Source organism: Giraffa tippelskirchi, chromosome 2 (genome assembly GCF_054371585.1).
Source record: "Giraffa tippelskirchi isolate mGirTip1 chromosome 2, T2T-mGirTip1v1.2.pri, whole genome shotgun sequence".
NCBI classification, from domain to species: domain Eukaryota; kingdom Metazoa; phylum Chordata; class Mammalia; order Artiodactyla; family Giraffidae; genus Giraffa; species Giraffa tippelskirchi.
In genome coordinates this window covers 235197754-235224046 of record NC_137276.1, presented here as the reverse complement: position 1 = coordinate 235224046, position 26293 = coordinate 235197754, and the positions used below count along the sequence as shown (strand labels likewise).

The 26293-nt window shown below is 40.5% G+C and overlaps 1 protein-coding gene across 50 annotated transcripts in view; it reads left to right on the top strand.

Annotated features, from left to right (window-relative positions):
• TBC1D5 (TBC1 domain family member 5) overlaps nt 1-26293 on the top strand; it is a 589150-nt gene that overhangs the window by 359488 nt on the left and 203369 nt on the right. For all 50 annotated transcript variants that reach the window (XM_081573339.1, XM_081573355.1, XM_081573315.1 and 47 more), the window contains one exon: nt 5659-5831. In XM_081573339.1, coding sequence (XP_081429465.1) covers nt 5659-5831 — 173 coding nt within the window. The remainder of the gene's footprint in view (nt 1-5658; nt 5832-26293) is intronic.

Below are 26293 nucleotides of genomic sequence, written 5' to 3'. Positions count from 1 at the left end.
CCAACCTAATGAAGTAGTCTGTCAGGGGAAATCTTTTTAAGTTAAAGCATCCTGTTATTTGAAGAAAGTATACTGGAGGTTACAAAATCAGAGAAAAAGAGTCTTGGATATACTATTTTTATAGTAAATGATGGCAATATGGAGGTTTCCCTTTCTCTTTTATATACAAATTCGCAACGAGTTGAGCTCTAAATATTAATGTAGTCTTCTGACCTTTGGACCTAAGTACACTAGGTCAGGCACTGTAGAAAGTCCAAAGGGCTGTGTTTCATTTTAAGACTCGAAATGATCCTGGGCAGCCAGATGGAGCCCCTTCCCATAAGCTTCCTCTGTCCTTACACAAGCACCTCCCCTCCTCTTTCCGGTGCTTTCTGCTGGCCTGCCTAGTCACGACTCTAGGGAGAATTCCAACTTTTTTTCTGTGTAGTTCTTTGTTCCAAATGGTGCAGGCAAGAGCTTTACCCTCTTCATGCCGCCGAATCTGGTCCAGTGACAAAAAGCTGATACTCCTTTTAGAGATCTCACAGTTTCGGAGGCAGAGAAGCAGCAAAGCAGGGAAGAGCAGACTGAGCTGGGACCTGACACCTGAGCCAAAGCTGACGGTGCACGTGGGGCTCGTCGGAGGGAGCACTGGGGGGGGACGCTTCACGGACGGGAAGGGCAGACCCAGGGTTTCTGCCAGCGCAGTGAGAGCAGGCGGACCACGGGAGGGGAAGACTGCCAGCCTGGTAAAGAATCTGGATTGTTTTCTTTTTCCTGGAGTGAAAATAACGAGAAGCTCTTAAAAATGTCTAAGGACGGACTCTGCCATCTTGTAACTTGTATAAAAAGGCAAACAGATATGACACTGAAAGATGAACTCGCCAGGTCGGTAGGTGCCCGATACGCTACTGGAGAAGAGTGGAGAAATAAGTCTAGAAAGAATGAAGAGGCTGAGCCAAAGAAAAAACAATGCCCAGTTGTGGACGTGTCTGGTGATGGAAGTAAACTCCAGTGCTGTAAAGAACAATATTGCATAGGAACCTGGAATGTTAGGTCCATGAATCAAGGTAAATTGAAGTGGTCAAACAGGAGATGGCAAGAGTGAACGTCGACATTTTGGGAATCAGCGAACTAAAATGAATTGAAATGGGCGAATTTAATTTAGATGACCATTACAGCTACAACTGTGGGCAAGAATCCCACAGAAGAAGTGGAGTAGCCTTCATAGTCAACAGAAGAGTCCAAAATGCACTACTTGGGTGCAGTCTCAAAAACAACAGAATGATCTCTGTTTATTTCCAAGGGAAGCCATTCAGCATCACAGTAATCCAAGTCTATGCCCCAACCAGTAATGCCAAAGAAGCTGAAGTTGAACAGTTCTATGAAGACCTACAGACCTTCTAAAACTAACCCCCCAAAATGATGTCCTTTTCATCATTGGAGACTAGAATGCGGAAGTAGGAAGTCAAGAAACACCTGGAGTAACAGGCAAATTTGGCCTGGGGGTACAAAACGAAGAAGGGCAAAGGCTAACAGAGTTTTGCCAAGAGAACACACTGGTCATAGCAAACACCCTCTTCCAACAACACAAGAGACAACTCTACACGTGGACATCACCAGGTGGTCAATACCAAAATCAGACTGATTATATTCTTTGCAGCTGAATATGAAGAAGCTCTATACAGTCATTAAAAACAAGACTGGGAGCTGACTGTGGCTCAGATCATGAGCTCCATATTGCAAAACTCAGAGTTAAATTGAAGAAAGTAGAGAAAACAACTAGACCATTCATGTAAGACCTAAATCAAATCCCTTATGATTATGCAGTAGAAGTGACAAACAGATTCAAGGGATTAGATCTGATGGACACAGAGCCTGAAGAACTGTGGATGGAGGTTCATGACATTGTACAGGAGGCAGCCATCCAAAACCATCCCCAAGAAAGAGAAATACAAAAAGGCAAAATGGTTGTCTGAGGAGGGCTTACAAATAGCTAAGAAAAGAAGAGAAGCTAAAGGCGAAGGAGAAAAAGAAAGATATACTCATCTGAATGCAGAGTTCCAAAGAATAGCAAGGAGAGATAAGAAAGCCTTCCTCAGTGATCAAGGCCAAGTAATATAGGAAAACAAAAGAATCCGAAAAACTAGAGATCTCTTCAAGAAAATTAGAGATAGCTAGGGAACATTTCATGCAAAGATGGACACGCTAAAGGACAGAAATGGTATGGACCTAACAGAAGCAGAAGATAAGAAGAGGTGGCAAGAATACACAGAAGAACTATACAAAAAAGATCTTCATGACTCAGATAACCATGATGATGCGATCACTCACCTAGAGCCAGACATCCTGGAGTGACAAATCAAGTGGACCTTAGGAAGCATCACTACAAACAAAGTGAGTGGAGATGATGGAATTCCAGTTGAGCTTTTTCAGATTCTAAAAGGTGATGCTGTGAAAGCGCTGCACTCAATATGCCAGCAAATTGGGAAAATTCAGAAAGCCACCAGACTGGAAAAGGTCAATTTTCATTCCAGTCCCAAAGAAGGGCAATGCCAAAGAATGTTCAAACTACCGCACAGTTGCATTCATCTCACACGCTAGCAAAGTAATGCTCAAACTTCTTCAAGCCAGGCTTCAACAGTATGTGAACCGAGAACTTCAGATGTTCAGGCTGGATTTAGAAAAGGCAGAGGAACCAGAGATCAAATTGCCACCATCCATTGAATCATAGAAAAAGCAAGAGAATTCCAGTAAAATATCTACTTCTGCTTCATTGAATTTGCTAAAGCCTTTTACTATGTGGATCACATCAAACTGTGGAAAATTCCTAAAGAGGTGAGAATACCAGACCTCCTTACCTGCCTCCTGAGAAATCTGTATGCAGGTCAAGAAGCAACAGTTAGAACCGGGCATGGAACAAGGGACCGGTTCCAAATTGGGAAAGGAGTACGTCAAAGCTCTATATTGTCACCCTGCTTATTTAACTTCTATGCAGAGTATATCATGCAAAATGCCAGACGGGATGAAGCACAAGCTGGAATCAAGATTGTGGGGAGAAACATCGATAACCTCAGATATGCAGATGACACCACCCTTATGGTAGAAAGCGAAGAGGAACTAAAGAGTCTCTTGATGAGGGTGAAAGAGGGGAGTGAAAAAGTTGGCTTAAAACACAACATTCAAGAACTAAGATCGTGGCATTTGGTCCCATCACTTCATGGCAAATAGATGGGGAAACAATGGAAACAGTGGCAAACTTTATTTTCTTGGACTCCAAAATTACTGCAAATGGTGACTACAGCCATGAAATTAAAAGACAGTTGCTCCTTGAAAGCAAAGCTATGACAAACCTAGACAACATATTAAATAGCATAGATATTACTTTGGTGACAAAGATCCATCTAGTCAAAGCTATGATTTTTCCAGTAGTCATGTATGAATGTGAGAATTGGAGTATAAAGAAAGCTGATTGCCAAAGAATTGATGCTTTTGAACTGTGGTGTCAGAGAAGACTCTTGAGAGCCCCTTGGACTGCAAGGAGGTCAAACCAGTCATTTCTAAACAAAATCAGTACTGAATATTCATTGGAAGGACTGATGCTGAAGCCTAAGCTCCAGTACTTTGCCCACCTGTTGTAAAGAGCAGACTCCCTGGAAAAGACCCTGATGCTGGGAAAGATTGAAGGCAGGCAAAAGGGGCAACAGAGAAAGAGATGACTGGATGTTATTACCAGCTCAGTGACATGAATTTGAGCAAGGTCCAGGAGTTGGTAATGGACAGAGAGGCCTGGTGTGCTGCAGTCCATGGGATTGCAAAGAGTCAGACACGACTTAAGTGACTAAACTGAACTGAAGGAGGGACTTCCCTTGTGATGCAGTAGTCAGGACTGCATGCTTCAACTGCAGCGGCATGGGTTTGATCCCTAATTGGGGAAGTAAGATCCCACATACTGCATGGCATTGCCAGAAAAGGAAAAAAATTGTATAAGGAAGGTAATCTGGTACAATCTAATATCTGGGTTAGATAGATCACCAGGCAGTTTGAAAGATGGATTTAAAGCAGGAGGGAAGGAGTAATTCGGTCCCCAAATCAGGTTGTTCCAGGCAGAGAAGAAGCATATACAGAAGTCCCCTGAGTGGTCCTGAGGAGCTAAAATTGGCAAACTGGGTGTTCTTATTGGAGGATGGGTTGAGGTAGGCGTGGGGAAGCATGAAGAAGTGTGTGAGCAGAGGACGGTGAGCACCAATGTGGGCCTGCTGGATTTGAAACCTTTGGGCTATCTAAGACTCTACACCAACACCTGAGCCTGTGGGAGGTGGTCTAGAGGTCTAGACATGAATACAGATTAAACTGTAGCACTGTGAATGACTGAGTTTGTTCAGGGAGTTGTATATAAGTAGAGGTTCACCTGATACCAGAACTGTGTGAAAAAGCAGCATTCATGAAATAGAAATACGAATCTGAACTAGAGAAGGAGACTGAGGATGGGTGATAGGTAGTCGTGGAGAGAGGGAGAAATTGGGGACGGAACATCAGAAGGAAGGTCAGACATAGAATATTAGGTTATATCATCAGGACTGATGCTGAAGCTAAAACTCCAATACTTTGGCCACCTGATGCAAAGAGCTGACTCACTGGAAAACACCCTGATCCTGGGAAAGATTGAAGGCGGGAGGAGAAGGGGACGACAGAGGATGGTTGGCATCACCGACTTGATGGATGTGAGTTTGGGTAAACTCTGGGAGTTGGTGATGGACAGGGAGGCCTGGCGTGCTGCAGTCCATGGGGTCGCAAACAGTCAGACAGACTGAACTGATCATCAGACTTGAGGGGGTAGCTGGAGTTTTCATGAAAGCACTACGCGGAGTTAGAGACCTGTCTTTCTTAGTACAGGGTGTGGGGTGGCCGGAAGGGAAGTTGCACTGCCTGTGTAGATTTTTTTTTTAAGTCAGCTAGACTTTTGATCTCGAGAATTTAAAAATCTTTCCACCTAGCTTTTTTTTTTTTAACTGGAGGGTGCCTACCCTACAATGTGGTGCTGGTCTCTGCCGTACAAAACATGCCCATGCCCCTCCGTCATGAACCTCCACCCCTCAGCCATCACCCCTTCTCATCCTCTAGGTTGTCACAGGGTGCTGTCTGCCCAGCTCTTTAAACTGTTCAAAGAACATTCAGAGAAAGCCTTCTTTTTTAGTATTAGTGTACTTCATTTCTTGACTTTTTTTTTTTATTGTTTTAAGAACTCAAAGTAAGACAGTTTTCAGTTACTCTTTTTTTTTTTTTTTTTCGTGTTTAATTCTTGTGCCACAAGAAGCATGTTTTCCTCCAAGTATTTGCTTAGGTGCTGTGGCTGCTGAGACACGCTGGCCACAGACAGAGAGACTAGATTGACTACTGTAGCGAAAATTGTCTTAAAAGACTGAATGTCACCAAAGAAACTGGTGAAGGGGACACAGTTAGAACATATTTTAGAAGGTTTTTCCTGGCCTTTACTTCATGAGCACAGTCATTTATGTGGCAATCCGTTTATTCACATTTTAAGCTTTCGTCCTGAGTTGATTAAAGTAGTCGTTGGTTCTTCTTTAAACTTCCAATGATAAATACTTTCAAGAATCATTGCCTATATTTGTTAATTTCACCCTGAAATAATGCCTGTTCCATTTTTCCTGTGTTTAGGGGAAAGAAACCCTGATGCCTCCTATCCCCTTTGCTCGACCACAGGATTTGGGGCCAACGATTGCTATTGTCACTAAAGTCAACCAGATCCAGGATCAGCTACTGAAGAAGCATGATATTGAGCTTTACATGCACCTGAACAGACTAGAAATTGCACCACAGATATATGGGTTGTAAGTACTCAGTTTAAATCACAGCAGCACCAATTTTGATTTATGGTGGTTTCTGTATGTTGTGGATTCGTGGAAGTAAGAGTAAGAGCTGTCCCGGCTGTTTCTTTCCGTGTCTGCTCTGTGTTCCGTGAGCCAGACTCTGTGCTCACTGCTTTCCTATGTCATCCTTCATCTAATTACCCTTTGTTACAAAGGAAGAAGCTGAGATGTACAGTGAAAGTGTTAGTCACTCAGTTGTGTCCGACACTTTGCAACCCCGTGGACTGTAGCCCACCAGGCTGCTCTGTCCATGGAATCCTTGAGGCAAGAATACTGAAGTGGGTTGCCATTCCCTCCTGCAGGGGATCTTCCCATCCCAGAGATCGAACCTGGGTCTCCTGCATTGCAGGCAGATTCTTTACCATCTGAGCCACCAGAGAAGCCTGAGGTTTACAATAACCTTACACATACTGAACAGTGAAATCATAACTCAATCCAGGCGGAACTGGTTCCATAATCGGCAAAGCCCAGTGCAAAATAAAAATAAATGGCTCTTTAAAAAAAAATGAGTGGGGATTTCAAGATGGCAACAGCAGATCATTAAGCCAAGCCTTCTGAGAAGTGCAGAGTCACACAGATTATATACATGTGAAGCAGCCCAGTGCCCAGACAGTCCTGTAATATATTCATGTTCTTTCCGCTTTGTAATGTGCTTATCTGCTCTACCCTTTGGAGTGCATTTCTAACAGTAAGATAAATGTCTCTCACAGTAAAAATAATATATTAATCTTCTTTAGCTACATGATTTCTGTAACATACTGTAGCAGGAGAATATGGAGCCAGTCACCCTTAGATGTATGTGAGTGTGTGTGTGTGTGTATGCATTCAATAACTTAGAATGTGAGAATGCAAATTAGCAACTTTAATAAATATGAATTAGTTGTGTCGTGCTACAGACAACAAAAGGATCCTTTAGATTGAAACGACATGGCATTCATATCCAATGTTGGACATTCCCTTGGTAGATGTTTCTTGCAAATCACATCTTTCAACTTGATAGAATATGGAAAATTGAGAAGGTTTTATGAGATATACATAATAGATTCTCAATGAATATGAGTTCATTATTTCAATTAGGAAGAACCTCAAGTCATAGCTTCTGAACCAGAACAGAAGCCATTTATTTAGACCAAAGAAAAGCATGTCAATGAGCGTTTTCTTTATGTCCTCATGTTACACAGTCTGTCACTCATAACTACTACTTAGCTGTTCTCCTCCTGCAGCCCTGAGCTCTGGTTGACAGCCTCTGCCCTCTTGTTTTCATGCCCTTTGCGTTTTTGTGACTTAAGCTCCATTTCCTCATTGAGAGTCGCTCCATCGTTCCCAGTGGAGGGGAGGAAGTTGCGGGAAACGTGGATCTCGGGCAGCACTGTAGGTTATCATCAAACTGGCCTTTATGACACTTTTAAGTCTGGCTAATATTGTGTGATTATAGAATAAAAATTTATTGTAAAATACCAAGTGGCCAGGTCAGGAGGCAAATTCTATATTCTTTTCAACTGTGTACCCGTTCCAGTGCTCCTGCCTGGGAAACCCCACGGACAGAGGAGCCTGGAGGGCTCAGTCCCTGGGCTCACAAAAGAGTCAGACACAAATTAGCAGCTAAACTACAGCAATGCGCTCAAAGAACTGGTTTATTCAAATACGGAAGATCATTTATAGCCTCAAAAATTGTTTTCTGGTCTAGAAATTTGTCTTAAATATTGGAGAAAGAAACTAATGTTGGACATGTTTATCATTTCTTTGAAATGCTCTCTTGTTTGCTACCTCTTGGGCCGAGTTGGTGCTTTACATCGCAGTGGTCATGGCATGCACTTGGCTACAGTGATTTTTAGCCAGTGTATTCTGGTTTCCTTGTCAGACATTAGTTCCCATCTGCTTTCTCTTCATAATGATTCATAGAACTTCTTTCACATCCAACCAGCACCTTCCCAATAAAATTCTGTGATCCCTGACATAATTACTCTTAATCTTTTCAACTTCATTTTCTATCAGTACTAACAAAATCAGGGCTTGCAGTAACCATAGCTGACTCAGTTATCCCTTTATTTTTGTATAGATGCATTATTTAAAAATACACAAGTTTCCATCCTTAAAGAAATCACTCATTCTCTTAATTGTTCAGTATTGCATTCTGTAGTGCAAGGATTTTACTTACTTATATCACTTATTAAATTTGATTTCATGATTTCTTCTGGTGAGGCAATGTGATTGAGTTTCCCTGTGTCTTTATGCTACCCTACGCTGTACCTCTCATCTGTATGTTTCCTACTGACGGCTGTTAGAATGGGCACAAAGGGTAGTATGAGTGTGATATAAAATGGCAGTTAGGAGCGCAGGCTTTGAGATGACACAGACTTGTTCAACCACTTTGAGCCTTGGTTTCTTCATCTGTGAAATGGAGATGAAAAATAGTGGTACATACTTCATGGAGTGCCTATGCAAATTAAATCATAATATATAAAAATCATAGAGTTCAGTAGGCAATAAATATTCAGTATATGGTTAGCACTGCTTTTGTTTCCATTGTCTGTCATTATCACTGCAGAATTAAGACACCATGGCCCTGTCAGTCTGACGCACCTTGTGATTCAGGAGCCCTTCGAGCTCTGACTCTGGCTTTCTGTGTTTTCTTCAGGAAAGCGTACACGCTTCCCCTTAAGTGGAAGCATAATAGCTACCCTTTGTATGGGTGCTTCTAAAGAAATAGGACAAAAGTGGAGAGTAAACTTTCAGAACTATCATAGCAGTTTGACAGAATAATTTTATGTCCTTGAACCTAATAAATATTGTAGGTTTTATCTCATGGAAATAAATTACAATTATTAGTTTTGTTTTCGATCATATAAGTAATATTAATCTAAATAATTGCTGATGCTTCTGTCTGTTGCTGTTGGGAGAAAGTTGTTTACATGGTGGAGAAAAGGTTATTCAGCAAAATGAAGTTATATCCCATATTGAGTCCAGGTTTCTAATTTCAGTCAATCTTAGCAGTTGCATGATACATTAAAATCTAATTAAATCTGCTTTCTGATATGGTTGTGGTTATCTTTAAGAAAAAGATTTGGGACTTCCCTGGTGGTCCATGCTCCCAATGCAGGGGGCCTGGGTTCAATCCCTGGTCAGGGCACTAGATCCCACATGCCGCAACTGAGAGACCAGGCACAGCCAAATAAATAAATAAATATTTTTTAAAAGAAATGAAAACGGTTTTATAGTTGCCCCATTCTGGTATTTGTGTGAGAATATATGTGAAAGTCTCCTGATGTGGCAAATGTGCCATCTATAAATGCATTTGTTGCTTTTTGTTAATAAAGGTATTTAACAAAATCAGAATTAATAATCAGTGTATCCACATGAAATGTGGAACTTTTTATTCTAGTTCTGTGAAAAATGGCATGGTAGTTTGATAAGCATCACATTGAATCTGTAGAATGAATTTGGTAGTATAGTCATTTTCACAATATTGTTTCTTCCGACCCAGGAACACGGAATATCTATTCATCTGTTTATGTCACCTTTGATTTTGTTCATCAGTGTCTTATAGTTTTCTGCATACATCTCTTTTGTCTCCTTAGATAGGTTTATTCCTAGATATTTTATTCTTTTTGTTGCAATGGTGAGTGGGATTGATTCCTTAATTTCTCTTTCTGAGTTTTCATTGTTAGTCTATAGGAATGCAAGTGATTTTTGTGTATTGATTTTGTATTCTGCGACTTTGTTAAATTGACTGATAAGGTCTAGGAGTTTTCTGACAGTATAAGTGGTGCTGGGAAAACTGGACAGCTACATGTAAAAGAATGAAATTAGAACACTACCTAACACCATATACAAAGATAAACTCAAAATGGATTAATATTAAAGACCTAAATATAAGACCAGAAACTATAAAACTCTTAGGGAAAAACATAGGCAGAACACCTTATGACATAAATCACAGCAAGATGCTCTATGACCCACCTCCTAGAGTAATGGAAATAAAAACAAAAATAAACAAATAGGACCTAAGTAAACTTAAAAGATTTTACACAACAAAGGAAACTGTAAACAAGGTGAAAAGACAACCCTCAGAATGGGAGAAAATAATAGCAAATGAAACAACTGACAAGGGATTAATTTCCAAAATATCCAAGCGGCTCATACAACTCAGTACCAGAAAAGCAAACAACTCAGTCAAAAAGTGGGAAAAAGACATAAACAGACATTTCTCCAAAGAAGACATACAGATGGCTACCAAACACATTGAAAATGTGCTCAACATTGATCATTATTAGAGAAATGCAAATAAAAACTACAGTGAGATATCACTTCACACTGGTCAGAATGGCCATCATCAAAAAGTCTACAATAAATGCTGGGGAGGTTGTGGAGAAAAGGGAAGGAACCCTCTTGTACTGTTGGTGGGAATGTAAATTGATGCAGTTACTATGGAAGACGGAATGGAGATTCCTTAAAAATCTAGGAATAAAACCACCACATGACCCAGCAATCTGACTCCTAGACATATACCCTGAGGAAATAAAAATTGAAAAAGTCACATGTAACCCAGTGTCCATTGCAACACTACTTACAGTAGCTAGGACATGGAAGCAACTAGATGTCCATCAACAGATGAATGGATAAAGAAGCTGTAGTACATGTATTAATGAAATATTACTCAGCCATTAAAAGGAACACATTTGAGTCAGTTCTAATAAGGTAGGTGAACTTAGAGCCTATTATAGAGAGTGAAGTAAGTCAGAAAGAGAAAAACAAATATCATATACTAAAGCATATATATATGGAGTCTAGATAGAGGGTGCTGATGAAATCATTTGCAGGGGAGCCATAGAGACACAGATGTCCAGAACAGACTTATGGGCGCCGCAGGGGAGGGAAGGAAGGCGAGAATGGGATGTATGGAGATTGTAACATGGAAACTTACATTACCATGTGTAAAATAGAATTCGTACAGTGGGAATTTGCTGTACGGCTCAGGGAGCTCAAACCAGGACTCTGTAACAACCTAGAGGGATGGGATTGGGAGGGAGGTGGGAGGGAGGTTCAAGAGGGAGGGGACATATGAATGCATACGGCTGACTCATATTGATGTTTGGTGGAAGCCAACACAATTCTGTAAAGCAGTTACCCTTCAATTAAAAAATAAATTTAAAATTAAAAAAATAATTAGGGTAAAAATATTAATTGTACAAACACTGGCTAAAGTCATTCCAAATTAGCTTATCTTAATTTTAAACAAATTGATGATGTTTATCTTGAAATACGAGAATAAGATCCTATGAAATCTTGAATGTTATATATATAATAACTTGCTTATTAATGCTATTATTTTGTATGTTTAAGTGGATTATCTCCTGACTAACTGTAACTGGTTTTTCTGTCAGGAAATGTTAAATCAACTTAACTATTTATGTTAAACAAAGTTAATTTATAATGGAATATTTAATACATCCTAAGTAATATTATAAAATAATATTTCCTAAAAGTAATTTACACTGCTGCTACTGCTGCTGCTAAGTCACTTCAGTCGTGTCCGACTCTGTGCGACCCCATAGACGGCAGCCCACCAGGCTCCTCTGTCCCTGGGATTCTCCAGGCAAGAATACTGGAGTGGATTGCCATTTCCTTCTCCAGTGCATGAAAGGGAAAAGCGAAAGTGAAGTCGCTCAGTCGTGTCCGACTCTTAGCGACCCCATGGACTGTAGCCTACCAGGCTCCTCCGTCCATGGGATTTTCCAGGCAAGAGTACTGGAGTGGGGTGCCATTGCCTTCTCCGAATTTACACTATCTTCCATTAAATTTGTGAAACGTTACTCCTGTTAAACCAAAAATGAAATTTCTCTTACTTTAAAAATTCAAACAATTTAGCACCTTGAGTTCTCTTTTGTTTGCTAATTATTAGACTTCTTAAAATTCAAGTTCTAAGGGGCCTATCAATGCATGCTAACTAATTTCCAAAGTAAAGCATTGACTACATGAATTCAAGGTAATTTCTAACAGTTACTGTTTGGTGTTTTCATTTTAATATGAGAATAAGAATGTCCTGTGATTTCATCACTTAGGAATTATTTTTGTGAAAAGAAACGCTAAAATATTACTTTTACCATTTCATCCCTGAGTATGTCTCATTTTGAGTCCAGAAGAACTTAATCACAGCAGATAAAAATACAAGTATTCAATGCTGTTTTCTTAATACTCAATACTATTTTATAAAGTTATCAAAAATTGAAGTTAAAAAATAACAGTTTTTGCTAGGCCAGAGTAACTGTATTTTATTATCACTTTTAAATATATTGAATCTGTGTATTTTCGACTACATTTTATTCTTTGATATAAATAGAATACATAATAAGCATCTGTGGGATATGCAATTAATGTCATTTTTGAGGAAAGATCTTCATAACACACTTGGGCTTTGGCATTCTTAAATTACGAGCCCTTTACAGCACTCATGGGATAAATTCCATATCTCCCAAATGTTTATTATACATCTTTCATTTCCCTTATTTCCTGTTTTCTGGATTAGCAGTTGTTTTGCTGTGTTGATGTCTAGTAATTTAGTAGAGGAGGTTCTTGGTTATTAATAAATAATCTGCTAAATTGTGGTATTATTTCCAAATATTTATATCACACTATATTTGTTCTAACACATATCAGTGTGATTGTGTATAACTACCAAGTTTTTTGAACTGATATTTGAAGTATAATCATATGGTCAAAAATATAACTGTCATCAAAGTCAGTATAATTACCCAACTTAAAAATTCTCTCTCAACAGGTTAAGAAATGGCTTCCTGTTCTAAACACAGTTAGTGATTGAAATGTTCTTATCTTTTTAATGAGCTTTACATTATGTATTGAATATAAAATATATGTTTGATACCTTGTTATGCACTGGGCAATCCCCCCAAGTTAATCCTTTTAAAAAAGCTGGGTTTTCCTCCTTCTGTATGAAGACTTATAATTAAGAATTATGTGGAAAAATAATTACTTTAAATAATGATTAATAATTGTTAATATTCATTGTTTCCTAAGGACTAGACATTATCCCCAGTGGGTTTCATCAACTACTTATTCTCACAACACATTGGTATACATATTGTGACCATCTCCACTTTGTAGATGAGGAACTCAAAAGTTTATAAAGGCTTATTTTGTTTAGATAGACTAGCTACCAAGAAGCTGAGCCAGGCTTTGCACTCTTGAGCCTGCATTCATATTCTCATTTGACTAGGACTATGAGAATGTAGGAAACTAAGATACGTAGATGTGCTGTGTATCAGACTAGACCATGAGTCAAGTGCAGGGTGAGCAGGTAAGCAGCAAAGACCAGACAGGTTCAAGGCCTAGAATCAGAGAAGCCTTGTTACTAGTGATCAAAAACCAGCCTACTCCAAAATTCCATTCCACTAAAATTCAGTGCAAAGATAAAATTTTTTTTGCAATGTACACAAAATATATAAAGAATAAAAAGCAAATTTGTATTCTTTATATATAATAAAATTAGTAAAAAATCACTTTACCTGTAAAGTACTTAGAAAACTAAAGTGAACCAATACAAAGGAAAAAAAAAATCAATGGCCAACAAATATACAGAAAGGGTTTCAACTGTTCAAATATTAAAGAATTATAAATTAAATAGCATTTCAGTTCAGTTCAGTTCAGTCTTTCAGTCATGTCCGACTCTTTGTGACCCCATGAATCACAGCACTCCAGGCCTCCCTGTCCATCACCAACTCCCGGAGTCTACCAAAACCCATGTCCAACGAGTTGGTGATGCCATCCAACCGTCTCATCCTCTGTCATCCCCTTCTCCTGCTGCCCCGAATCATTCTCAGCTTCAGGGTCTTTTCCAGTGAGTCAGCTCTTCGCATGAGGTGGCCAAAGTATTGGAGCTTCAGCTTCAACATCAGTCCTTCCAATGAACACCCAGGACTGATCTCCTTTAGGATCGTCTGGTTGGATCTCCTTGCAGTCCAAGGGACTCTCAAGAGTCTTCTCCAACACCACAGTTCAAAAGCATCAATTCTTCGGCACTCAGCTTTCTTCACTGCCCAACTCTCACATCCATACATGATTACTGGAAAAACCATAACCTTGACTAGATGGACCTTTGTTGGCAAAGTAATGTCTCTGCTTTTTAATATGCTGTCTAGGTTGGTCATAACTTTCCTTCCAAGGAGTAAGCGTCTTTTAATTTCATGGCTGCAATCACCATCTGCAGTGATTTTGGAGCCCCAAAAAAGAAAGTCTGACACTGTTTCCACTGTTTCCCCATCTATCTGCCATGAAGTGATGGGACTGGATGCCATGATCTTAGTTTTCTGATTGTTGAGCTTTAAGCCAGCTTTTTCACTTTCCTCTTTCACTTTCATCAAGAGGCTCTTTAGTTCTTCTTCACTTTCTGCCATTAAGGGTGGTGTCATCTGCATATCTGAGCTTATTGATATTTCTCCCAGCAATCTTGATTCCAGCTTGTGCTTCTTCCAGCCCAGCGTTTCTCATGATGTACTTTGCATATAAGTTAAATAAGCAGGGTGACAATATACAGCCTTGACGTACTCCTTTTCTTATTTGGAACCAGTCTGTTGTTCCCTGTCCAGTTCTGACTGTTGCTTCCTGACCTGCATACAGGTTTCTCAAGAGGCAGGTCATCAGTGATAATCTAATCAATTTGGGAGTTGATCAGGAAAGTAAGTAAAATTCCTGTAAACTTGGGCTCCTCGACGCATGATTGCACTTTTAAGCTTATAGACATCTTAAGGGAATCAGGGAGCAAAGGTCTGTATGAAGATATTTGTCACAGTGTTATTTATGATATGAAATGGAGACTGAAAGTGAAAGTGAAGTCACTCAGTCGTGTACCACTCTTTGAGACCCCGTGGATTGTAGCCACCAGGCTCCTCCATCCATGGGGTTTTCTAGGCAAGAGTACTGGAGTTGGTTGCCATTTCCATCTCCAGGAGATCTTCCCATTCTAATAATAAAGAAAGAACAGAGTAAATAAGTTCATTTGATGAAATTAGGCCATAAATTAAATCACGTATTTGTGAACTATATAATCCCAAGAGATGATGCTAATGATAAATACTAAGGGAAAAAAAATCCCTAAGAAAAACTACATATAATCTATTTTCCTAGTTTAAAAACTTACATATGTTTGAAATGAAAATTAGCCTATAAGTTGTGTTAACATTGGTTATCTCTAACAGGGAATAAAAATGGTGTTTATTTTCTATACTTTTTGCTGTTTTCTTAGTTATCTGTATTTAATCACAGATTGATTCTGTGAGTTAAAAAAACTGCGATGGCAAAAGTAAAAAAGTGCTTAATTGCTATTAGTGGGCACACATGTCAATATCCAGAAAACTGAAATACTTTGAAGACATATTTGAGTTACTATCAGTAATCTTTTAGGAATTAAGGAAAGTGGAGGCCGGCGAAAGAATATTAACACTCTATCGACCAGTTCAGTTCAGTTCAGTTCAGTTGCTCAGTCGTGTCCAACTCTTTGCGACCCCATGAATCGCAGCACGCCAGGCCTCCCTGTCCATCACCAACTCCCTGAGTCCACCCAAACACATGTCCATCGAGTCAGCGATGCCATCCAGCCATCTCATCCTCTGTCGTCTCCTTCTCCTCCTGCCCTCAATCTTTCCCAGGGTCAGGGTCTTTTCCAATGAGTCAGCGCTTAGCATCAGGTGGCCAAATTGTTGGAGTTTCAGCTTCAACATCAGTCCTTCCAATGAACACTCAGGACTGATCTCCTTTAGGATGGACTGGTTGGATCTCCTTGTAGTCCAAGGGACTCTCAAGAGTCTTCTCCAACACCATAGTTCAAAAGCATCAATTCTTCAGGGCTCAGCTTTCTTCACAGTCCAACTCTCATGTCCATACATGACCATTGGAAAAACCATACCCTTGACTAGATGGACCTTTGTTGGCAAAGTAATGTCTCTGCTTTTTAATATGCTTTCTAGGCTGGTCATGACTTCCTTCCAAGGAGTAAGCGTCTTTTAATTTCATGGCTGCAATCACCATCTGCAGTGATTTTGGAGCCCAGAAAAATAAAATCTGACACTGTTTCCACTGTTTCCCCATCTATCTGCCATGAAGTGATGGGACTGGATGCCATGATCTTAGTTTTCTGAATGTTGAGCTTTGAGCCAGCTTTTTCACTCCCCTCTTTCACTTTCATCAAGAGGCTCTTTAGTTCTTCTTCACTTTCTGCCATAAGGGTGGTGTCATCTGCATATCTGAGTTTACTGATATTTCTCCCAGCAATCTTGATTCCAGCTTGTGCTTCTTCCAGCCCAGCGTTTCTCATGATGTACTCTACATATAAGTTAAATAAGCAGGGTGACAATATACAGCCTTGACGTACTCCTTTTCCTATTTGGAACCAGTCTGTTGTTCCATGTCCAGTTCTAACTGTTGCTTCCTGACCTGCATACAGGTTTCTTAAGAGGCAGGTCAGGTGGTCTCGTATTCCCATCTCTTTCAGAATTTTCCACAGTTTGTTGTGATCCACACAGTCAAAGGCTTTGGCATAGTCAATAAAGCAGAAATAGATGTTTTTCTGGAACTCTCTTGCTTTTTCGATGATCCATTGCATGTTGGCAATTTGATCTCTGGTTCCTCTGCCTTTTCTAAAACCAGCTTGAACATCTGGACGTTCGCGGTTCACCTATTGCTGAAGCCTGGCCGGAGAATTTTAAGCATTGGTTTACTAGCCGGTGAGATGAGTGCAATTGTGCAGTAGTTTGAGCATTCTTTGGCATTGCCTTTCTTTGGGATTGGAATGAAAACTGACCTTTTCCATTCCTGTGGCCACTGCTGAGTTTTCCAGATTTGCTGGCATATTGAGTGCAGCACTTTCAGAGCATCATCTTTCAGGATTTGAAATAGCTCAACTGGAATTCCATCACCTCCACTAACTTTGTTCTTAGTGATGCTTCCTAAGGCCCACTTAGTGGTCAACACCAAAGAAGAAAAAACTTTAAAAAGAAAAGAAAGAATGGCTTTATAATCAGATTGCACTGGTTGCACATTGGTAAATAGATTGAAGGGGGAAGCAGGACTATGGGAGCAGTGATCAGCAACTGAAGTGGTAACTTCTGTATTTTAGAGGAGAGGTGTTGGTGGCCTGAAACCGGATAAAAAGCAAGGAGGATGATAGAGATACGTGGACATACATAGAAAAGACCAAGTTGCTGAATTTTCAGGACTTGTAATTAATTGAATGTGGGAGTGGGGACGAGGGCAGAGTCAAAGATAATTTGGACAGAAAGGTCACTGGTGTGAAAATGACAGAGATAATGAACAATAGGGAAAGAAACTTGAAAGAGGAATTCATTATAGATGTGCTGAGTGTTGTTTTTCTTTGGGACCTTTGGTATTCAGTAGAAAGTTGTATTATACGGTTCTAGAGTTTTGGAGACAGATTTGGAAGAAATGGTTTGAAGTCCACACGCAACATGATGCTGATTGAAGTTGTTAGTAAAGTAAGACAAGAAGAGGGACAAATTACAAATCCTGGAAACATCCAGGCACGTGTACCTGACTTCTGTGTATTTAAAGCAGTATGCAGTTTGATCTAGTTAGCATTTTAACTAAAACATAGTGTAGTTTATGTGTTTGAGAGAGGCAAGACTGGAAACATGGATACTAGTAAGGAGGGCTTTGCACTTGTGTGGGTAAGAATTGATAATAGCAGTGGAGGAGAGGTGGTCTGAAGAAATGTTTCACTGATAGAATATATGATTTGGTAATAACCCAGACAGATAATGCTTATTTGAGAAAATGAAGGACATTGTGGAACGGAGTCACTATAATTTCACAACATCCAGTGTGCTGCTCGGGAGAAGGCAATGGCTCCCCACTCCAGGGCTGTTGCCTGGAAAATCCCAGGGACGGCGGAGCCTGCGGGTCACGAAGAGTCGGGCAAGACTGAGCGGCTTCACTTTCACTTTTCCCTTTCAGGCATTGGAGAAGGAAATGGCAATCCACTCCAGTGTTCTTGCCTGGAGACTCCCAGGGACGGCGGAGCCTGGTGGGCTGCCGTCTGTGGGGTCGCACAGAGTCGGACACGACTGAAGCGACTTAGCAGCAGCAGAATGTGCTGTTCTGTCGGATCACCTTTTCTTTTGTTCTCGAGCAGTCTGCCCGGTCTGCGTGTTACCAAACCCCGCCATCTCAGCTGCTTTCTTCCTCGCCACCAGCCTGAAGCTCACCTTGTCTTCTGTCCTATATCGATAGCGCTGTTCACTCTTTGTATACTCTGAAGTTAACTGTTTCCCTCTTCTTTGTGACCAGGAGCCATGAGGTATTATATCTCCAATGTTTTTAACCTAGTCCTCTTTGCTAGTTTCTTAAGAAAAAAATGAAACAATAAAACAAAAACCTTTCTTTGAGCTGCCGCCTCCAGTAGCCCTGCTTAACGCCTCTTTCTGTTTCTAACCCTCCAGAAATAAATGCTCAATTTCCACTTTCCAGTGATTCCGTGTCACTGTGGAGTGAATGTGAATGGTTGGTAGAAATACACCATTTAAAAGACACTTTGGAAGATTTTAAACATGACCCAACTACATGCTGTCTACAAGAACCTCACTTCAAATATTATGGTATTTGTAGATTAGGAAGTTGGAAAAAGGTAAAACACACAAACATTGAAAGAAACAGGGAAAGCTATAATAATGTCAAATAAAGTAGACTTCAGAGCACAAAAAATGACCAGAGACAAAATGGATATTACATAGTGGTAAAACGGTCAATCCACCAAAAGGATTTAGCAATCCTGATTGTGTGTGTATTGAAACAACAGAGTTGCAAAATAGGTGAACCAAAAAAGAACTGAAAGAAGAAAGACAAATCCATGTTTACAGCTGGAGACTATTAATAATTGATAGTAAACTAGACAAAAAATATAGAACTCAACAATGGGAGTTTGTACCTTAAGAACCTAGAAAAAGAAGACTAATTCAAAGTAAGCAGAGGAATAAAGAATGGAAACCAATATAATTAAAAACACTATGAAGAGAATAACAAGAAACAGAAGAGTAAGAAAAATGAAACAAAAAGCTATTTCTTTGAAAAGATTAATAAAATTAACAGGCTTGAACGAAAGAGAGGCAGGAGAGAAGATGGGTCTGTTTACAGGTCCCACCACAGGGACCCTGGTGTGGAGAAGCTCGTGGTCACGGCTGTGAAGTGGTGTGTATCCGGAGGGTGACATTGCGCCATGTTTGTGCAGGACGTTACCCCTGGGGAAACTGAGTTCACAGACTCACTGTACCGTTTCTTCCAACTGCATGTGAATATGCAATTATCTCAGAATAAGTTTAATTAAAATAATGTCAATTCAGATGGCTCACGTCTTATGACCAACCAAATAAATTGGGTTTATTTATTTTCTTAGTATTGAGTTTAAAGTTTTCTATGTATTCCATAGACAGGTCTGTTGTCATATTTGTTATTCACAAATAGTATCTTCCTGCCAGTGGATTCTGTTTTCATTTCTTACAAGCATCTTTCATAGAGCAAACATTTTTCCTTTTTGGTGGAATTCAAATCATCTGTTGTTTCCATATCAAGTGTAGTTTTGGTTGTCATACCTAAGAATTCTGTGTTTAGCCCAAATCATAAACGTTTTATTTTCTTCTAATTGTTTTGTGTAGTATGCTTAGGCCTGTGATCCATTTTGAGTAAATTTTTATATAAAGTGAGACATATAGGTCACAGTTAATTAATAATTTTTGGCAGATAGAATACAGGTATTCTATTATCCTTGTAAAAAGACTATCCTTTTTCCATTAAGTTGCCTTTGCATGTTTGTCGAAAATCAGTTGGTTTGATTTGTGTGGGTTTATTTCTGACCTATATTTTTTGCTTCTGTTGTCCTGTTAATTACTGAAAGAGGAGTGTTGATACAGTTGTAGCTGTAAATTCTTCTGTTTCTGAAAAGCTACTTCAGAATGACAGACACCTAAGATTGAGAATTAGCCATCCAGTATTCTTACGTGTGTGCTGAGTTGCTTCCGTTGAGTCTGACTCTTTGTGACCCCATGGACTGTAGCCCCCAGGCTCCTCAGTTCATGGGATTCTCCAGGCAAGAACACTGAAGTGGCAAGATACTCCAGGTAAGATCCCCTTCTCCAGGGGGTCTTCCCGACTCAGGGATCAAACCCGTATCTCATTATGTCACCTGTATTGCAGGCAGATTCTTTACCATTAGCGCCACCTGGGAAGCCTTAAATTTTTTTGTTTTGTTTTGTTTTGGCTGTGCTGTGTGGCATATGGGATCTTCATTCCCTGACCAGGGATCGAATCTGTGGCCTCTGCATTGGAAGCTCAGTATTAACCACTGGACCACCAGGGAAGTTCCCAGGATTCTTATCCCAGTACAAATGGCACAATTTTCTTTTAATTTATGGCAGGTAGCTCAGTTTTGTTTCTTTCCTGGTACTTTTTGACACACAGAGAACATAATCCCAGTTAGGTGTATGGTATGTATAGACATGACGATAAAGCTGTTAGATGCAGCTGGCTTGTGTGCCTTGAGGAACTAGTGAGCTCCAGTATGGTCTTGGAGTGCTGTATCTAGAAGGACTGTTTACTATCGGAAATGCAGTGTTTAGCACAGACCAGGACCTGGGTCAACCTCAGTTTATATCAGCGTTCTCTGGAGGAGCTTGATAGAACAGTGACTACACAATTTCTGTGATGTCTTTATCTTTATGTGATGTTATGCTGCATGGAGTTTGTGGGGGAAAATATGGTATAATTTTTAAAAGATTTTTATTTTGAATCAGTAATCATTAAATCGACATAAACCCTGATTAAAAGGCAACAGAGACAATGTCAAGATGACTAGAACTGGGGAGGAAAAACTGAATCATGGTCTAAGTAATCCCATCTGTGATGTCTTTACCTGGACGTAAGTGTGTGGGAAAACAAATATCACCCCACAGCTCAGCACACATAAAATGCCATCTAATATTCTCCAGGAAGACATTGTCAGAGTTGGTTTCAGTCTTAATGGAACAGTGGGATGTCTTTTTAAGCTGTCTGGTTTAACAGCACAGTGATACGACTGTAAAGCCAGTGTCGCCTTTGAGTCTCTGAGCCCATAGGATATGTTTAGGTTGGAAGGGACATAATTTTTGTCCTCAAATCAGAACTGTAGCTTCTAAGGCATGAAGGCGAGATTTTCAGGACTTCCTGGGAAGCAGTATTTGAGTGGGGGTCAAGTACCTGGCCTTATTAATTAGCCTCCCGTGTTCAGTGTCTCCCTCTCATCCCTCATCCTTGGCCTCTTTGTTTCGTGGGTCTCTGATTGTTTTGCTCTTCTCTAACTCTTTCCATAACCAAGTAAGCCAGAGGCAAATTGAATATCTACAGCTAATTGCCCTAATAAGCTCTTTCCTATTGCTCTATGGTAATTCATGTATGATATCATACTCCATTATTAAGTATAGCCTATAATTAACCTAACTTGCATCACTTACATCAGTGATTACAGTGTGTGTCTTTAACAGGTGTCTGACCGGCCTTAGGCTTCTACCCTTATTTTTTGGCCTCTGGGGTCTTGGCCTAAGACATGTAAAATCTTCTATGGGAACTACTAGTACTTTAAACAGATGCCTGTAAATGTCAGATTTTCTAGAGAAGTGTCTCTTGACCAGCTTTTAAGACATCTGAGATCACTCAACACACATATTGTGTGGAAATTCTATTATCTTTCCGACTTTTATAAAATTGTTTTAAGGACACCGTTGTACCATTAAATAGAATTTCTCTGACCCACAATGTCAAGGTAGAATCCCGCCTTCCTACCTTTAGTTCTTCCCTGACCTAAGTGTTAGGAAAAGGATGAGCTTGCTTTAATGAAGACAACCTCTTCCAGGCTCATAATTTCATAAGATGATGTTTGACAAAGGCTATTGATTCAACTAAGGAAAATTCATCATTTTTTACACTCAGTTTAAAAGAGTGAAAAGTAAGAGCTCTTCTACTACAAACTCTACTAAAAACTTTTTTCTTTTCACTCATAGGGTAGCACTAGTGGTAAAGGACACACCTGCCAATGCAGGAGACGTAAGAGCCCCGGGTTCGATCCCTACGTTGGGAAGATCCCCTGGAGGAGGGCACGGCAACCCACTCCAGTACTCTGGCCTGGAGGATCCCATGGACAGAGGAGCCTGGAGGGCTACAGCCCGTGGGGTCACACAGAGTCGGACACGCCTGAAGCGACTGAGCACAGCTCAGTAGGGATATACGGGCTAAGCGTCCAAAGAGCATCTTGCTTTTTACTCCTTATTTTTGCTTTTGGCTACTTTTAATTCTTCATCATATGTTTCTTTACCCCTCAAATTTCTTATTCTTAATTTTGAGTTTTAAATACTGGATTTGTATCAGAATTTAAGTGCAGGAAAAGAAATATTGTTTGCAATTCAGTTTAGCTTCTCTATATACATTTCGTTTCTGAAATCTTCTTTTTCTAAAATTTGCCTTCTCTAATAAAAATAACACTTTTGTTTTTCATTTTACTTCAGTCATTATTTGTTTGGTATTTCTGTATAATTTCATGTAATGATTTTAGCCAATCTAAGGACCTCCAAAAGGTCCTTATTATGGCTTGAACTATAAATTGTATGTGGGGTTGAAAAAAAAAAAGTCCAGACTTTGAAAAAAAATTTATATAGTCTTATTAAGATTAAATGTTATGCTACATAGAGTTTGTGGGGGGAAATATGGTATAATTTTTAAAAGATTTGTATTTTGAATCAGTAATCATTAAATCGATGTAAACCCTGCTTAAAAGGCAACAGAGACAATGTCAAGATGCCTAGAACTGGGGAGGAAGAACTGAGTCATGGTCTAAGTAATCCCATCTGTGCTGAGCAGGTTCAGCTTTTACTAAAGAAAGGATCTGCCTTAATTAAGTCACTGGGATTTAAACATTTGTGTGCATTGCGCTTAGTTGTATCTGACTCTTTGTGACCACATGGACTGTGGTCCTCCAGGCTCCTCTGTCCATGGGATTCTCCAGACAGGAATACTGGAGTGGGTTGCCATTTCCTCCTCCAGGGGAATCTTCCCGACCTAGGGATTTTTCTGGCGTTACCTTGTGTCTCCTGCATTGGCAAGCAGATCCTTTACCACTGGCGCCAACTGGGAAGCTGAAGTGTGAGCAGAGACCACTGTGACGCTCTCTGAGAGAGCTAACGTTCCAAGTGTGAGGGTGGGAGGGGTCAGGGCTACATGCGTATGTTAGTGGGCGGCATTTCATCATGTTGGTGGCTGCTGTATGCTGTAGGCTTAGTTCATTTGTATCACCAAGTTATAATTGAGAGGGTTTTATTTTATTTTATTTGAAGTAAATATTAAGAGAAAAATTACATATATCTTTTGTTTATATCTTCTTACAGTTGCCAAACCCGATAACGGGTTCTGGGTTGCAGTAAATGTTTGAGAAAGTTGAGTTAAAGTCACATTAAAAGTACTTCCTTTTATAAGGTTGCCATGTGGCGTTGCTGTTTGCAGAGCACTTAAAACAGTGTCTGGCACATGGAAAACACTTCCTAAATGTCATTAAATTTAAAAATAATGATAAATCCTAGCGAGGATCATAAAATTCTAGTTAAGACTGCATACCTCTAATAATAAAAATGATGAATAATATTACTCCTTCAAATTGAAAATTAATGGGCAGCGGTTCTTTCCAGAGTCATGAGTCCCCACACCCCAAACGCCTTTCGCTCTGGTTTAGCCTGTTGTAAGGGAGTGTCTTTTCTGTAGCTTGATGGGCTCCAGACGGGAGGAGGGCCCTGCCTCTTGCTGTTCATGATGAAAGTGCAGATCAGGGCAGACTGGTTCCTAAGGTGACTTTCTGCTTATCTTTGAGTTTTCACTCCCACTCTTCTTCCTGGGAAAATGTAATTTCAAAACGGTAGTCAGCATGAGGTGAGAGGGAACAGTTATCCAATCATACTCTTGCACAGATTGTGTTGCTGGCGTGGAGAGTGGGCAGCTCCTTTCTGCATGTGCTGCCCAGGGTCCATCTGGAGGCTTGCTCCTGGCCGCCGCCCACCAACACGCCCTGCTCTTCGGCCTCTTGCTCCTTGCCTCCCTCCCCGCACCCCCACCTCTGAGCCGTGCACTCTGCTGGTGTTGGGACATAAAGGCCGAGGAGGAGGAGGAAGGGAGACAAATGAAATACAGAAGGAAGTTTTTTAATGTTTGGCAGCCAAGCCTTTAGCCACTTTCTAGATCTTACACAGTCTCACTGTTTCTTTTTGATCAGGGGACAGTGAAACATTGCCTCCCCTCACCCCGCCCCCCTTTTAAACCATTTAAGGATCTCTGGAGAAACAGGGTTTGACTGATTTCCTGGTACTGAGTCTGCAGCCACAGGTTTAACGTTTGCCTCCCAAGCCCTGCATTCTGAAATTATTAAGCATCTACTGATACCAAATATTGTGCTTTATTTTGGGTATTTGGAGGATTAGTAATTAGAACAGGGAACAACTTCTCTAGAAGGCTAGATGAAAACCAGTAAAAAAATTTGTAGGCATGGGCTTATTTTTAATCAGCAGTGGGAAAATCATATGTCAAAAATTAAAATAGCTGGTTTAGGATCAGTGGGTGCCTTCATCCTGATGTCCCAGCAGAGGCTCAGCAGCCCTCAGCCAACAGTTGATGGATGGGTTGCCTTATGAGTGAGAGAGTGGACAAAAGGCAGGGTAAGTTCCAATATTAAGGTTGAGGTCTTTGAAGTAACACAAATGACTGGGTTCATTCCCATTAAAAACAACCACATCAATTGTGTTAACCAATAATGATCCGTTTTTTAAAAAATCAGCATACCTATGTTTTTATATTGAAAATGACCATGGCCCTCCTGAAGCATGGTTGCTTTAACAAGTTTACACTTACTTTAAGGAAATATTATTACTCAAAATATTTCTAGAATCCTCTCTTTGTAATTGTCGTTATTACTAACGTAGGCGCGATCTTAGAAACCCTGCTCATGGCTGTGTAACCAGATCTTCAGAAGAAGGTGTTGCCTGCTGCTGTTTCTCATGTTGTATATGTGCCACGTCTGGCTCTAACTAGACGTGTTCGTCACTCTCATGAATACAGCCCGTCCTTCAGACACGCTGCTCGGTTTCTCTGGGAGGCATTCAGACAGCCAGCCATGGCTCAGAGTGAACCTTTTACATATAAACTTTGGTATCTTTGTTTTAAAAACAATCCGTTTCCTCACTTTCTAGTCACACAGACTCGATGTATTTTATTATGAATGTGTGGAAAAGTGATATTAAGTGTTATACAGCAAAGCCAAGACAATACACTGTAGTAATTGATGACGTTTTCTTCTGAAATATCCCTTTGAAGTAAAACGGTGCGTTACCTGAAGGAGAATCCAGTGTGAGATGGCTGTCCTTTCATGTCTGACTGTTTGCAGCCCACGGACTGTAGCCCCCAGGCGCCGCTGTCCACGGGATTTCCCAGGCAAGAATACTGGAGTGGGTTGCCGTGCCCTCCTTCAGGGCATCTTCCCAACTCAGGGATCGAACCCAGATCTCCCACATTGTGGCTGAATTCTTCACCGTCTGAGCCACCAGGGAACCCCAAGAATGGGCAGCCTATCCCTTCTCCAGGGGATCTTCCCGACCCAGGAATCGAGCCAGGCCCTCCTGCACTGCAGCAGACTCTACCAGCTGAGCTACCAGGGCAGCCCACGACTCACTTGAGTTTTCCGTTTTGTTTTCTACTTGAGCCATTTTAGTTGACCACAGCCACCTGAGGGAACATATAGGAGTCTTGAGGGTGCCGTAAACAGAGCTGTGCCTTTGAAGGTCTGTGGCAACAGAGAGAGTAGGGTCATGGCTCCTGGAGCCTCTATCAAAATAGCTGAGCCCGTAAACCGCCGTGCCTTCTGTTGAACGTAAGCTGGAAGTTAGAGGATCTGGGAGACAATTCGGTGGAGTTCTATAAAAAACCTTGGCTTCTAAGCAACTAAAGGGAAACGGGGAACCGAGTGCAACGATCCTGTCCCTTGGATTGCGAACCACAGTCCAGTTGGCCAGATTTGTATTTTCAGCTGTAGCCCAGCTGGTGAGCAGTTCAAAACTATTTTCGATCATGTGACCCCATTGTGGCCAATTGGATGGTTTGGCAGGCAGCGACATAGTAAATATCTATTCACACAAATTGTACTCATACTGCAGTTGTCCATGTGCATTCTCTGCTGGTCTATATTGCTGATAACATCTCCACATAGATGGATGGGTAAATTGTGTGTATAGGTCCATACCTGAAAATTTATGCACAGTAATTATGTACTTTGATTCCTTCTAGGAAACGGAATGGTAGGAATAATCTAGTTATATCAGTTTCTATGGGGATGTTTTTTTACT